The 15,071-nt window shown below is 35.8% G+C and overlaps 1 protein-coding gene across 11 annotated transcripts in view; it reads left to right on the top strand.

Moving 5' to 3' along the window:
• SBF2 (SET binding factor 2) overlaps positions 1 to 15,071 on the top strand; it is a 269,359-nt gene that overhangs the window by 246,317 nt on the left and 7,971 nt on the right. For all 11 annotated transcript variants that reach the window (XM_065066151.1, XM_065066158.1, XM_065066154.1 and 8 more), the window contains 3 exons: positions 5,749 to 5,875; positions 6,854 to 6,981; positions 8,833 to 9,066. In XM_065066151.1, coding sequence (XP_064922223.1) covers positions 5,749 to 5,875; positions 6,854 to 6,981; positions 8,833 to 9,066 — 489 coding nt within the window. The remainder of the gene's footprint in view (positions 1 to 5,748; positions 5,876 to 6,853; positions 6,982 to 8,832; positions 9,067 to 15,071) is intronic.

Here is a 15,071-nt window from a genome sequence, read left to right as displayed (position 1 = left end):
CTGAAATGATTCTATGTTTCTATGAAAATAGGAGCTTGCATGGTTCCTGTTGTACATATGTATTTCTTTTCCCACTTCTGTCATTTTCCTCACTGAAAAAAAGCTGAAAATACTCCTGGACATTATTAACCTGTATTAAAATTTATGGATGACTGTCTCATGGAATATGACTCTTAAAGGACCAGCCTTCTTCCTGGGAACATTCATAGTGAATACTTGTATGAAGTAGACCCTGGAAGAGGAGTCGGCAGGTAGACTTAGTTCCTACCTGAAGCAAAGTCCACGCATTAAATAATTTACTAAACCAATGACCAATGAACAACCATCTTTAGATGAAGAAGATGAGTAAAGAGTTACTGAAGGACATGTTGCACAAAAGAAAAACTTTGTATCCAAGTGTTAAATACTGACATCCATCATTGTTGCTGTCTTGCAAGTTAATAAATCCTACACTTGGAATTCGGTTCAATTCCTACAGCTTTTCCCATTAGAAAACCTTAGAAGTATCTGTCACATCTCCTGTTTCATCAATCTATTTCCCAATGGCTGTTGTACTCAGATTAGTTTCAATTTGAAATGGGGAGATTTCTCTAAAGACAATCAGTATTGCATTTTTCATTCAAACAAGTTAGTCTGCCCAATTGTCACCCTAACCCTTACAACAGCTTAAGGTTATTGCTCCTTTTCTGAAGTAGAAAAAACAAATTATTGGTTGTAATGTCTACAACAGGACAGAGCAGCCATGTCTTCCAATACTGAAACCCATCAGCTTGGTGGTTCATTCAGTTATGTGTGTAAATCATTCGTCTGGAGCTGTATTCTCTCAGCTGTCAGGCGTGTTCCCCAAGCTTTAATGAGCTGACTGGATAACACTGTCTATTAGTGGAATGGAATAGATGGAATAAACCTACATTTGATTTCTAGCAGGAGAGTAGTTTTGAAGTTAATACCTCCAGCATCTCCCATTTACCATTTGTTGATGCAGGTTTGGTGCTTGTTTTTCTTGAAATAATTTAACCCAGAAGTCCTACTATTATGTACCAAATGCTCACGAGCTCTTAAAAGTATCTGAACCAGTGATTCATCATTCAGTTTAAGACCATGGGGGTCATCAGTGTACAATGGGGTTATCAACTCAACTGGACTAAACCTAGTCCAAAGTAAAACAACAAATGTTGTCCCGTGCCAGCTGCAGGGACCTCAGCACCAGCTGCTGCAGACTGTTTGTTTGTCTCATCCTTTTGCTCTGAATTACTTACTGTTGTAGACGTAGCCTGCATCCTGTTTCTGACCCTGAAACACTTTGCTCCAGTTTTACTGTAATAAATCTTAGAAAGCTGGCGTAAAGAAAAGCAAGGAAATTATCCACGCATACCTGTACAGTATGTTTTTCTTGAGTGCAGAGGTCACAGAAACACTGGAAATAAATGGTTTATCCAGAACAAAGATGAAAATTAAATCCAAGGATTTGGGTTTATTGTGATAAAATGGAATGTACTGTGTTTTCTTCACTGCAAAATTCTTGATTTCTCTTTAAGTTATGTTTAACGCAATCTGCAGTTCTAAAAACATGGAATGGTGGATTATAATCATTCTGGCTTTAAAAGTTGGAATGTAATATAGAGTAGGATAAATCCCTGCCGTTAACAACTGTCAGATAAGATTTTGATTCAAGCTGCAAGGTGTGTAAAACATTCCTGCTATACATATGAATACGTCAAGGAAATAGAAGAACGTTGCCTTTGTAATTCATCTCAGATAACAGCTTTGATGCACGTCACTAGGTATCTGACTCTATCTTTAAGATGCAATATAGTGTATACAAGTTATTAACAGCGACATTTTACAGAAATATCTGTATTTTCTGGCTTTTGGTCTTAAGCTGTGTCCACGTGCCCTGGCTGCAGCTGTATCAGCAGAGAGATGACCTTCTGCAGGCATCTGGAGCTATTCAGCACTTCTCTGGTGGAGATAACACCCATCCAGCCTGTTAGCTGGACCTGCCTGACTTCTCCAATCAAAATGGTAGAAAATCTTGGTAGAAGGGACCATCTTATTTTGATGGGTGTAGATTTAGAAGCAGTTCAGCAGGTCAATCTGAAGGAGGCAGTAACTTCTCATGAGGAAAGATAGGGCTGTCTAGGCGTTATAGTATTTTCAGCCAGTGTTTACTTCAGCCAAGGAAAGACATGGGAACACAGCTTTACTGCATAATCACTGTAATATAGGTAATATAGATTTGTAGATTTATTACAAAAATCTTTAAATTACTTACAATCATGTTTAGAATGCAACTTTGAATTAAGTTTTCTAGAAACAGACTTACAAAGGTTAGTCTTCTAACTCATGATAGCATAGTATTGACTTACCAAATTCTAACAGTATGGTTGTAAACTCTAGGGAAATTATTTTTGAAGTCAGAATGGTTGAAGTTTGCTAGGAATTTTCTATGCAAAATAAATTTACATAACATTTATACTTGAGCATTTCTGTTATGTTTCATTAGTTTCTGTCAAACTCATTAGCCAACTACAGAATCCAATTAGCCCGCAACTTGACCTTGAAGTATAATGTATTATGATCAGTTTTTTAAAATTGCCTATTCACTGGGAATAAACATTTGGTTCTTTCAAAATATTTTTAACCGTTATGGTCTCAACATACGAGGTGCAGTAAATAGTCACCATGGAAACAGTATGTGCATTAAATGTCATGGGTTAAACTAAAGATACAGAGAAAACAAATGAAGCAGGAATTCCTAAATTAGAACTGCATCATCTTGTAAAAAGTCATTGTTTATGCCAATATCTCCAGGTGTCAGCTGAATTATTAATGCAAAATCATTCCTTTACAATAGCAGCATCTGGCAGATACTGTCTCTGCTTCTAAGAAGACTGAGTTTATGAAAGTGATGTCAGTGCAGAAAGTTTTTCCTATTTTTCTTCTATTTTGTAATCTATTAAATATAATTAAAACAGAATGATTTTCTGGAACTGACTTGTTTTAAGCTCAATAAGGAGCACCCTGTGGAAGAGGAGGTGAGTGCGCTACTCCCATGGTAGATGTATTCAGTCATTCCATTGTTTGCAGGAGTAGCCTCTTAGTGATTACTAGCACAGGACTTTCGGGGTACCATACTTCTTATTTAATCTAATTAAGTATATATGTATAATGGGATTACAAAACCAAAATATATTGGAAAACTAAGGAAAGCTAATGGAAGTATTGGAAAACTAAGGAAGGTTGATAGAAGTGTAAGATTATTAAATACATTAGGAGATAGTTAATTTGGAACATGGTGATTTGAAAAAGAATTCTAAAATACTGAGTTTCTCTAGTCATAATATTAGAAACACTATCGGTTTACTCAGGTTTTAAATGTTCATATATTGTGGAGATTAAGCATTTTAAAAGATGTTGCAGTTGTAATTTTAAAAGATACCCCGTCCTTGTAGATTTATCTTTCTAGATGGTATGTGTTTAAATCATAAAGTATAAAACATCACATCTAATTTACATGTAAATTTTTAGTATATCTCTTAAAATCAATTAATTGACTGGAATGGCACCAAAGAGTTATCAGAAAGAAACCAGTTGTATTTAACCTCAACCTAAGTGGTTACGTTGCCTGTAGTAATAAAAAATATTCCTTTTATGTTTATTTGTAATTGCTTAAATGAACACAAGTATTTTCTCTGATGTTGAATTTCTAATTTAGCCCTTCAGATGATGGAACTAATTTTATCAAGAGCTTTTTTTCCCTGATAGCTCAACCATGTTTTAAATTTTGCAGACTGCACTGCAGCTGAACAAATCATCATTAACTAGTCACTTCACCTGGCTGTGGCATCTTTCCCATCTCCAAGTGTGCTGAAATCAGCCACAGCCATTAAAACACAGACAATAACAATAGATACGATATTCATCTTTATCAAATAAATGTTTTAGATGATAGTTGTTTTCAATTAGAAAGTAAGTTATATTATTATAACTTTACTTACTTGTAGTTCCAGTAATGGGATCACTCACAATACCTAGATCAATGACAGGATTTTGGTAGCAGCTTATTATTCTAAGTCTTCAAATGCATTAAAATAATTATTGGACCATAAGTAGGACCCTGTATAAGTCGTGTCAAATAGCAGAATGTAGCCTTTCCTTCTTGCAATATATTAAAGAAACTTTTCCTGTCACAGAAGGTAGAAAATGTATACTGAACTACTTGTATATGTGTGCATATGTGTCTAAATGCACACACATACGCAGAGGTTTTTGGATTTCAGATCAAAAATATATTGTGTCATTTTTGAACAAAATTAGTGTACTATGCTTACATTTTAATCTAATACATGCCAGAAAAAATACTTTCTTTTTTATAAGGAGAGCTAAAACCTTACTTTGTCTATGAAGTTGAATTCTTGAATTTATTATAGAAAAAAAATTTGCTGAGCTTTATTCTTACAAAACAGTGCAGGAATGTTGTAATTTGTAGCAGGGGTAAATTAAGTGCAGGCATATTGAATGGAGATATTTTAAAAAGTATCTTAGGATCATTTTATTTTCCTACTTACAAGCTAATATCAAGATACAATAACAACAGATTCTCTGACTGAAATGCTGTCTATATGTTTATTAGGTCCTTACAAGGGATTTCCTGTCACTGTTGTGCATTCTGTAGATAACCTTTCCTTGCTAAATGCATATTTGTTTTCTTTATTTAGCTGGTTGGTTGTTTTTTCAAGTGGCACATGTGGAACTCTAAACATCAAGGAGCTTCAAGTAGTCTAATACTAGTTTCTATAAGTACTTAAAAAAAAAAGTGTTTCTCTCTTGAGGAACTGATAGGCAGAGATTAGAGAGAAAAGATGGAATGGGAAAATGAGAAGGGTAGGAATGCAAAACACAAGACACGGGAAGATTGCAGAACTAAATGTATTTTACAAGTTTGATGGGAAGCCAGGTAAAGCACAGTGGGACATATTGCAAATATGAACTTAAATCAGCAATTTATGTTTTGATTGCACACTGCACTTACTAGTATTTTATTCAAATTGGAAATTTTCAGTTAATTACCATGCTTAATTCAGAAAATAAATATCACAATTCATAAACTTATTTGGAGAGTAAATTTTACATTTGAAATTTACACATGAAATTTCTGTGAGCAATATCTCATCAAGTTTAACTTTAGAATCTTGAATTTTTATGGATATCAAGTATAAATATTATCAATAATTAATGCTAAAAACTTGTGCCATGAACATTAAACTTAATGCTTAGAATCTTACACCAGGCTCTTTCTGATGATGTGTAAGAGGAAGCAATTGTGAAGGGCCAACTGTCTCACATTGGTGACATTCACTGGATTAGATAGATCCCAAGCCTAACTGAGGATAACAACATGCTACATGGTTTTTACTGTTTTAAAAGAATAATGGCAAGACACCTCCTCAGCATGGTCTTCCTTTTTTTCATACTGTAATATTCTGGTGCATATTTCAAAATGGACGAAATACATGTAGACTAGCAAGTACTTCAGAAATTCTGTTTCAATAACGGTAGCTTTAAAACACGTTTAGACAAAATGTAGAAGGTTTTGTATGTACAGAGAAGACAGTTGCTTATGGAGGTATTTGTTGTCAGCATTCACAGGGGAGTTATTTTGCTGTCATATTTCACATTGTTATTTATTACATATGTGTTTGTATCATACATCAATACCCTCTTCTTTCCCTTCTTATTTTTTAGATTCATAACCAGTACCCAACAGAGTTTGAGTTCAATCAATATTATCTGAAGTTTCTGGCTTTTCATCACATATCAAATCGATTTAAAACATTTCTTCTGGATTCAGACTATGAAAGACTAGAACATGGTATGTGTGATGTTTATTTACTGCATATTGGTTTTGTAGTCGTTGGTATTTTTCTCGTCAATATTTGGTTTACAAAAATTTGCGTAGTTTTAGATGATGCAGTAATTGCACGGTGATGATGTAATGAATTCCATTTCAGGAATTTAAAGGAAAGTAGAAGTGAAGAACGTAGAATTTTCTGAATGAAGAATTCCTTAGCCATGCCACTGGTGAGACTAAGAGAAAGTGGAAGGAATTAGTGCCATGCTTTAGGGGTTTTTAGCAATTTATCCATGTGATTCAGTTTCCCCTACTAAACACCTTATTTTAACAGAAAGAACTTGGGAATCTTTCAGAGTGTGTATGAGGTTTCAGGAAAGGAAAACCTTTCTAGCTGTTATCTCTCCTTTCTCTCTCTTGAATTCTTTCCAGTGTTTCTCTTCTTTTCTACATCCTTTTAATTACATCTATTGTGTGCAACCTTACTGGTTCCAAGGCCTTATCTACCCTCAGAAACCTCTTAATAAAACTTCACAACCACAGTTGTTCTTAGAACTTTTTCACTTCGCAAAACACTTAAGTGCTCTGAATTTCACTGCTTTGTGGGGTGTTTCTTATGCCATATGGTCAATTACAATGCTTTTCTTGAAAAACTGTAATAGCATGCAACAGACTAGGTGGTCTGCTGAGTCAGCATAGCTGTGGGCAGAAAGGGACGTTCATTGATACATTCAAGTATTTCAGTGAATTTCAAAATAGATTTATAAATATAATGCTACTTAATTTTTTTTTCATACAAAATTGATATTCTACCAATTTGTGGCACAGTGGCAGTTGCAAAGCACAGCAGTTGTTTCATCAAATACATTCTCTTGTTGCAATGACATTTGATAGTAGATTTTACTGAACATTTAGTCTGTGAAATTTCTTTTGGCTATGCTTTAGAGTTTGTTATGTATTACCATAAAGCTGTCTTTTTGCTGCTATTACTTTCCCTAGGGACATTGTTCGAAGATAAAGGAGATAAACATGCCAAAAAAGGAATTTGTATTTGGGAATGTATTGAAAAGATGCACAAAAGGAGCCCTATTTTCTTCAATTACCTCTATGCCCCTGCTGAAATAGAGGTATGATTTTGGAAAAAAAAAATACAGGTGTTTCATTATTCCATGAGTACTTTTTGATACCCTGCTAATACTTGCTCTCAAATGAATTAAGCGTTTAGTAGACAAATTTGACCCACCTTGTCTCACAGGCTTATATTCTCAGTCACCTTAGTTATGTAAATGTTACTTAGACTGCCAAATTCTGGAACATGTATTTATGCATCCCACTGAGGTAAATGAGGATCTTTGTTTGATTTCGTTTAATTATATGTATGATTATAAGAAGTGATCTTAAAGTTTGGACAGATTGTTTAAAAAAGACATTGTGTACTGCAAACCACACTTATGGGATAATTAGAATCGTAATGGGATACTATTTCATAACAATCTGATTGAAACACTTTATCTATATCACTGTCTCATGATAATGCATGTCCACTAGATTGGACTTTATCTTGAATAATTCTGTAGAATTTACAGTGCCCTCACCATTATACCATTCTGCAGTAGCCAGGGAAGAAGCAGTCAAGATATCTCAGGAACTGCAAGAAAAGGGTGCTGTTCTTGTTGGAGTTCTGGAGACAAGGCTGTTTTAAGATGTTCCTGCCATCCACTGCCCCACAGATGTTCATTCCTGTGCTGCTCTCTCCTGCTTTGGCAGTGAGCTTCGCCCTGATAAATCATTTGTTTGCATAACCATCCACTGCTGGTGACCAGAAAGTCTCCACTGTCTCAGAGGCCGTGGCATCACTGATGTTTTGGTTGTGTTTCTTAGTTTTCGTTTTTCCTTAAGCTGTTTTACCACACTGTGTCTTAGCATACATAGTACCTTGCACTCAAATTTGCTATATAAACTGACCTTATTTAAAAAAGAAAATGCTTTAAGGTAATTTGATTCTGCATCGGATCACAGTGCAGCCCCTTTCAACCTCACCACACCCCCTATACGCACACACCCTCACCTAATAAAATGGTGGTGCAAGCGGAAGGAGGAAGAACACAAGAGGATGACATTCAGTGGATAGAAAGTGCTTCAGCTGTCTTTGTTTCAGAGAAAAGTCTGTTTTCTTTGTAGAACTGATTAATTTGGAGCTTTACAGGGTGCTTGTTCACTGTATGTTCTATCCACTTTGCTGTAGGGAGTAGCCTGATCAGTAAGCAATCAGGAGTAGCTTTCAATATTATGGCAGTGTTTCTTTCTCTTGTTTAGAAGAAACTATTTTCCCTGATATGAAATGGTATCATAGTAGCAGAATTAATCATAATAGCAGAATTAGTCATCATGCGTCACTCTTCAGACTTCAGAATTTCCTGTTCACCTGAGCCAGTAATTCCCTTCAAGTCAGGTGCCTGTAAACTGAAAGTCTTGCCTTATTTTTTAAAAGAAAAAAAAAACACAACTACTCTGAAGGATCTACAGTCCCTGGCTGTTTACCTTATATTACTGTGGTTTTTCCAAGTGGCATGTCCACCAACGTTATACATCTTGTCTCTTTTCTCTGATGGGTCTTGGATTTTCTGCTGAGGAAAACTGAAGGGTGGTCGCTGTTGAGTGCCTTTTGAATCTTTAACAGGAGGCACAAAGACTGTGAGGGTACCAACTGTATATGCTGAATAAGAGTTCTTGGTAGGTGCCTGGTTTAATAGAAGGGTAAAAATGTGCAGCAAATTCCCAAAACTAGCATTAGTTTTAGGTTTTGATCTGACTGAGATCTTTCTGTGGAAATTATCAAATTGCTGCGCTACCCGCCCAGTGTAATATACTGTTCAGTTTAGAATGATCTAGAAAATAGAAGTATTGTATAAGTATATGTAAGTCTGAAACTCAAAGAATTCATTTCTGTCATTATAATAAAACTTTGTTTCAAATAGGCACTGAAACCAAATGTAAATATGTCCAGCCTCAAAAAGTGGGATTATTATGTAGAAGAGATTCTGGCTACAGGTCCTTCCTATGACTGGACAATGGTAACTGCAAAATGCAGCGTCTCAGAGGAAACAGACCAAACAGATGGTTCTCTCTCTCAGACTAAGAGGAAAATAGTATGGCCATGTTATGATGATGTTAAAAAAATACAACCTGATGCCATCAGCAGCCTTTTAAATGTAAGTACATGTGCTACACAGAACATTAAGTTCCCTTATGCTCATGAAATTCGAATTTACTTTTGAATTAAGGTATTGTCTTCTAGATATATTGTTATGAAAAGGATCGTGATAGATGTCAAAACAGGTATCTAGTAAAACTAACTGGTTGATCTTGAGAAGTAATCGTTCGTCAGGGAATCAGTCAGGCTTCCTGCAAGGCTTATGTTGTTCTGAATGAACACTTTTCTGGGAGTACACTTTAACCATGGATAAAAACTATGAGAAAGCCAGTCATTGATTCATTTTTTTCACTGTCTTGTTTAAATAATTAGGTAGGTAGCATAATACATTTTTAGGTTACCTTTTATAAGAAATGAGGGAGCTATTATTTTAGTTTGGGTGAATGTTGAATGTCATTTTCTCTTTATACTCAGTTTAAAGTAGGTGTGCGGTAAAATGGCAAAGACCCAGACTTCCAGACAGATCAGAAAACATAATCTGACACTTGTTGATTTTAAAAAGCAGGAGACAGATACACAAACGTAAACTGAACATCTTGGCCTAAATTTCTAAAAAAACCTTTCCATGTTTGTTCTTAGTTTGTGCATGTTTACTAGGATCTGCATTGTAAATTTAGATTCTTTAGAATATTTTGGTACTTGAAGTAGATGCTTGATTTTTGGCTCTTTCTTGTTTGGGCTCATGTAGGCTGCCTAGGTTTTGCCCTTCCTTTATTAGAAGATGAAAAAGAATCTAATTATCATGATAATTGATGTAGTTATTTAAAAGGTATAACATCTATATTTTCTTAAATGTTTATTGTTTGATTATAATTAACTAACAGTTCTAATATTTAGATTATAATCTTAATTGATAGTGCAGGAAAATGACAAGGGCTGGAGCTATTGTTTCAAGCCACGTGCACATTCAGATAGACATCACTATGTACAGTTTTTTATTTCTAAAACTATTTGCAGACTTTACCTGATATTAAAGCTGGGATTATGAAGTCTAATATTGCAGTGCTTGGAAAACTGGGATATGTTGTGGGTCCCTGAACTCCCCCGAATCACAGATGATTTTTTGCAAAGTCATAAGCAGGAAGTTTCTGGATGGGTTTGGGTCCTTGAGAATAGACTTGTTCTTGCTAGAGAGTTAGCTTTATTCTGACACATTCCTCAGATTTCTTTTGATCCATTCCAATCATAATTGATCAAACATAGGAGCAATAGTTGTAAAACTCCCCTTGAATCCAAATGAGATAGCCAGAACTTCTTAGAGCTTATAATTTCACAAATGCAAGAGAAGAGCAGTCTCTCAGCAGGGGTCATATCAGGGGTTCTTTAGCAAAAACATGGAGAGCTTTTCTATCAGGTAACTAGAGGCAAGAAGTACAGCAGGAATATAGAACAATGTTGTTCTGCATTTCTTCCTGGGGTTGATGCCAAACTGTCCATATCCACAACTGTGAGAAACTGCCATATAACAGGAAAATTAGCCATATTATATTCCAAAGATATGCGGGTCAGGTTTTATAGAGTTTAAATGTTATTTGTGAATTAGATTATAGTAAGAAAAGATAGCAATGGAGAGGAACATTTGGAAATCTTTGAAGAGGTTGTATAAAGGTTACAAAAATATCCTTTTAAGTTTAAAAAGCAAAGTGAACTTTCTTTTAAAACAAATTGTTAATTTAGGGCTATGGCTGATGTAGGAGAAAGACCTCTCTTTAATCATAAATCCGTTGAGAATGTGTTGGTATCCAAAAAATGTTTGAACTGAGACCGTATTTAGCAATGGTAAATTATTAGGGATGATTGATTCTCCCTTAGTTTATAATGATAAGCCCAAATTTGTTTGTTCTAAAGATATTTTTCAGTTGAAAACTAGATAGTGCTCTTCAGGATGTAAAGCTGAAACAGAGAAGTTATTGAGTATCTTAATTCAGAATTTTCCTCGGTAGATTGTGGTGCTCTTCTATTAAGAGCAAAAGGTGTAATTTTTTTAGCAGTAAGTGTTCTGATGTGTTCTGGGTACATAACAATCCACCTCTAACCAGATGTGTGTGTTGGCTCTATGGTTTCCATAAATCCTTATGTTTATGAGTTTTAGCAAGTTAACCAGTCTGCACATTTTTGTCCTAAATGAAGCCTTTTAAAGATTGCAGATGATAAAATGCATTTTAAAATGCAGATTTCTGTATAAAGTTTCTCAATTCACTTTTACCACATCAGAGGCACCCAATAAATATGAGCTAGGCTGTTGAAATCTTAATTTCTCAAAAAGGTACCCTGGAGACATAAATGTTCAAAAGCAGATCCAAACAGAGATGCTTCCCTTTGAGACCATTTTCCGGTAGCCTTTCTGCATGATAGAAATCAGAAACAAAGATAGTAAGAGTGACTACCCATCCATTTTTTAATGAAAATGAAAGGTAATTGTGAAACATTACACTTATGCCTCTATTTTCTCTTTTAGTGATTAGTTACAAATAGGTTTAAAATAATCTCTTTATTTTAAAAAGGTAGGTTTCTCCATAAAACTCAAAACCAACTAATTTGACAGGAACTTTGACATTCCTGCTATTTCTTTTTTTGTAAGTACTTGCTTTCCTTGTTTGTAAAATTCAATCAGATTCTGCCACAGTGTAGCACATTCAAGAGCCATGTTTTCAGTTCTGCCTGAAGTTCTGGGTTAAATGTTTCCCATAAAGACTAGCTCTTCAAGTGCTCCTTCGACCATGAGTATGTTGCGGCACATTATAAATGAGCTAATTTATCTGAGTGACGTTCAACAAAGAGAAGGGCTGAGTCCTGTATCTGGGGAGGAACAACCCCATGCACCAGTGTATGCTGGGGGAACCCAGCTGGAAAACAACCTTGCAGAAAAGGCCCTGGGAGTCCTGGGGAACAACACGCTGACTGTGATTCAGCAATGTGCACTTGCAGCAGTGACAGCTAGTGATATCCTTGGTTGGATTAGGAGCATGGCCTGCAGGTTGAGGTCTCCTTTCCCTCATTCAGCCCCCCTAAGGTCAATCCTGGAGTGCTGTGCCCAGTTCTAGGCACCCAGGTACATGAGAAAGATGGGGCTACTGGAGAGAGTCCAGCAAATGGCCACAAAGATGATTAAGGGACTTGAGCATCTCTCATATGAGGAAGGGCTGAGAGAGCTGGGACTGTTTAGCCTGCAGAGGAGAAGACTCAGCCAGGGAACCTTATCAGTGCATAAAGATATCTGAAGAGAAGGTGTAAAGAAAATTGAGCTAACCTCTATTTGGTGGTGCTCTGTGACAGGACCAGAGGCCACAGGCACAAACTGAAACACAGGAGGTTTCATCTGAACATCAGAAAACACTTTTCCACTCTGAGGGTCACCAAGCACTGGCAAAGGTTTCCCAGAGAGGTTAAGAAGTCTCCATCCTTGGAGAAATTCAGAAGCCATCTGGACACAGTCCTGGATAACTGGCTGTAGGTGACCCTGCTTCAGGGAGCAGATGACCTCCAGAGGTCACTTCCAACCTCATCTGTGATAAATGTCTGGTTGATGGTTGTATTAGAGGTAGTAATGTACCAACGTTTTAATAAAAATGCAAGTCAAATCCTGAGGGCAGACACATCTCCACTGTCCCCACTAATTTGCTAATGTTCCTAAAAAGGTATTCAGTCCCCGTAGTTCATTGGGAGTGGCTCAGATTTCGTACTTTTAAGAACTGGGAGAGGTGAACCTGCGTGTCCTGTTCTTACAAGTAAGAAGTTACGTCACTCAGCGTAGATGATGATTGCTCAGAGAGAGGTTGGCAGACTCAGAGGTGCCAGTTCAGGATGCCAGTCACCCACATGAACTCTGACATAAATGCATGCTATAAAGAACTAAAGCTATATAAAAGGATCAATGCATAACTAGCAGAATAATAAAAATAACCCTTCTGATTGTGAGCTGTTTTATAACTTCTGGTTATGTGCCAAAAAGACTGATCCATCAAAGTGAACCCTGAATCAAAAAGTTTAATCCAAAAATTAAGTAAGTAGTCGCGTATAACTTGTCGCACACACAAGTCTGAACACTTGACAGAGGTGACTCAGCATCTTTCCTTTTGTAGTCAAAGTCTCAGAAACCTTCTAGCCCAGAAGTTGAAGAGAAAATACTGGCAAGGGAGGATTTCCATTACAGGGTGATCTGTCACAGTCAAAATGGTTCATTGGCATAGCACTTTGTCCAGATTGTTTTGCATGTGCCCAAACACGTTTTGGATACAAAGCAGGTGATCAGTCTTTACAGTTCTGGAGTGAACGCAGAGGTAATTCCTCTCTATGCCATTCAAATATTACAAAGCAAATTGCTTAGCAGAAGTATCTTTTGAAAGGCAGAGTTAATTGCAGTGTTAATTGCTTGCAATTACTAATTTCAGTAAATTAGTAAATATGGATATTCATATGATTTGTATTTGTTATAACCCTTCTATTTATACGTATTGACTGCTGCTCCTATAAGTCTAGGCAACAGGAGATGAACCAGAAAGATAAAGTTAAGGAATTTTTCTTTCAAGGAAATACAACTATTCCTAGTCCATTCTGCACATGGAAGTAAAAAAAAATCTGACATTTTCAGCAAAATTTAAAACTGAAGGAGCAAGAGTAAATCTTAGGGATTTATTGCCATGTAAGTTTTTTTTACATGGGGTTTATTAAAGAAGAATTTATTCCTAACATTTCAAGTTATATATAGGAGTTTGTTGAAACTTTTTCATTTTAAGTTCTGGAAGCACTGCTCATTGTGAGGCCAAAAGAGAAGGAATGTGACCCAGTTGCTAAGTAACAAGTTTCAGTTACTTCCAGATTCTGCAAAGAAAGACTCCTACTCAGAAGTCAAGACTACAGCAGAAAGAGAATGATCAGATTAAAGCCTGTCTAACTTTTAGCACTAAAGAGCTTGCATCCTTTTGCAGCAATTTGGAAAGCCTGTTACATAGAAAGTCTGTGTTAAATTGATTCAGTCATATGTATCCCATCAGGAAGTGTTTTACACTCAGCACTTTGAAAAAGGAACAAGTAATCTAGAGAAAGCTTTAGTCTGGCTTGTGTTCACCATGCCATATTTTTATCTCTACTTATGAAGATACTCCAAACAAAACTATTCTGGTTTTAATTCTTGTCAGAAAGAGAGTCCCATAATATTTAATGTATATGTGGCTTTTAACTACCTTCAGTATGTAAAACTTCTTGCGGTTGAGCCAGATTTCTTGTATTTAGTTTTACTTTAGAGTTTGCTAATTTACCTTCAGCAAGGAAGAGTTTGTAGAAACATTGTGTTCCCGTTGCACTGTCAGATAGTGGCTTTTTTGTTTTCATTTCAGAGTTCAAAATTTGTTTCAGGAGTTAATTTCCTGATCAAACTGTTTTCTTACCTTAAAAATACAATCATTTTCTGTAAGTATTTCAATCAATAACAATTTCCTGAAGAAACTGTCAATCTAAAAGACCAATAGGAGTTGGAGGATGTTAAGAAATCTACTTTAATCATTTGGTCTAGTAGAAGTAAATAAAGTCAGAGACTTACTGTCTCTACTCAGAAAATGAATGTCTTGGGTTTTAGTTGGCTTTCATATAACATGGGAGTTTTCTGTCCTATGGCAAGTTTTTGTTCCATCATCAGTTCTTAATTGGATTTGGAAAACTGAGGTTTTAGTTTCATTTCATTGAGAATCAGATTTTCATAACAATACAACTGCTGAAAGAAAAAAATATAGGAAAGGAGCATTGTAAGGAATATGGACCACACATCAAATAATGACAAATGTACCAATGAGTGTTCACAAGTAAACATAAAGTAATGAAATTGCCTCTTTTTGCTTTACTTTGTATGCGCTGTTTTATTAACAGGAAATAACCCTAACTGGAGGTTATCAACAAAGGTCATATTCCCAAGTTCCACAACAAGAACATGTTGTTACAGTTTGGCATCCAAACTGAATAAATCTTTCTGTTTCATTTCCTTTTGTTACAGCTTTGTATCACATTTTA

The sequence above is a fragment of the Columba livia genome, chromosome 5, assembly GCF_036013475.1.
Source record: "Columba livia isolate bColLiv1 breed racing homer chromosome 5, bColLiv1.pat.W.v2, whole genome shotgun sequence".
Lineage (NCBI taxonomy): Eukaryota > Metazoa > Chordata > Aves > Columbiformes > Columbidae > Columba > Columba livia.
The sequence above is the reverse complement of the archived record's forward strand: the minus strand, read 5'-3'. Positions and strand labels throughout refer to the sequence as shown.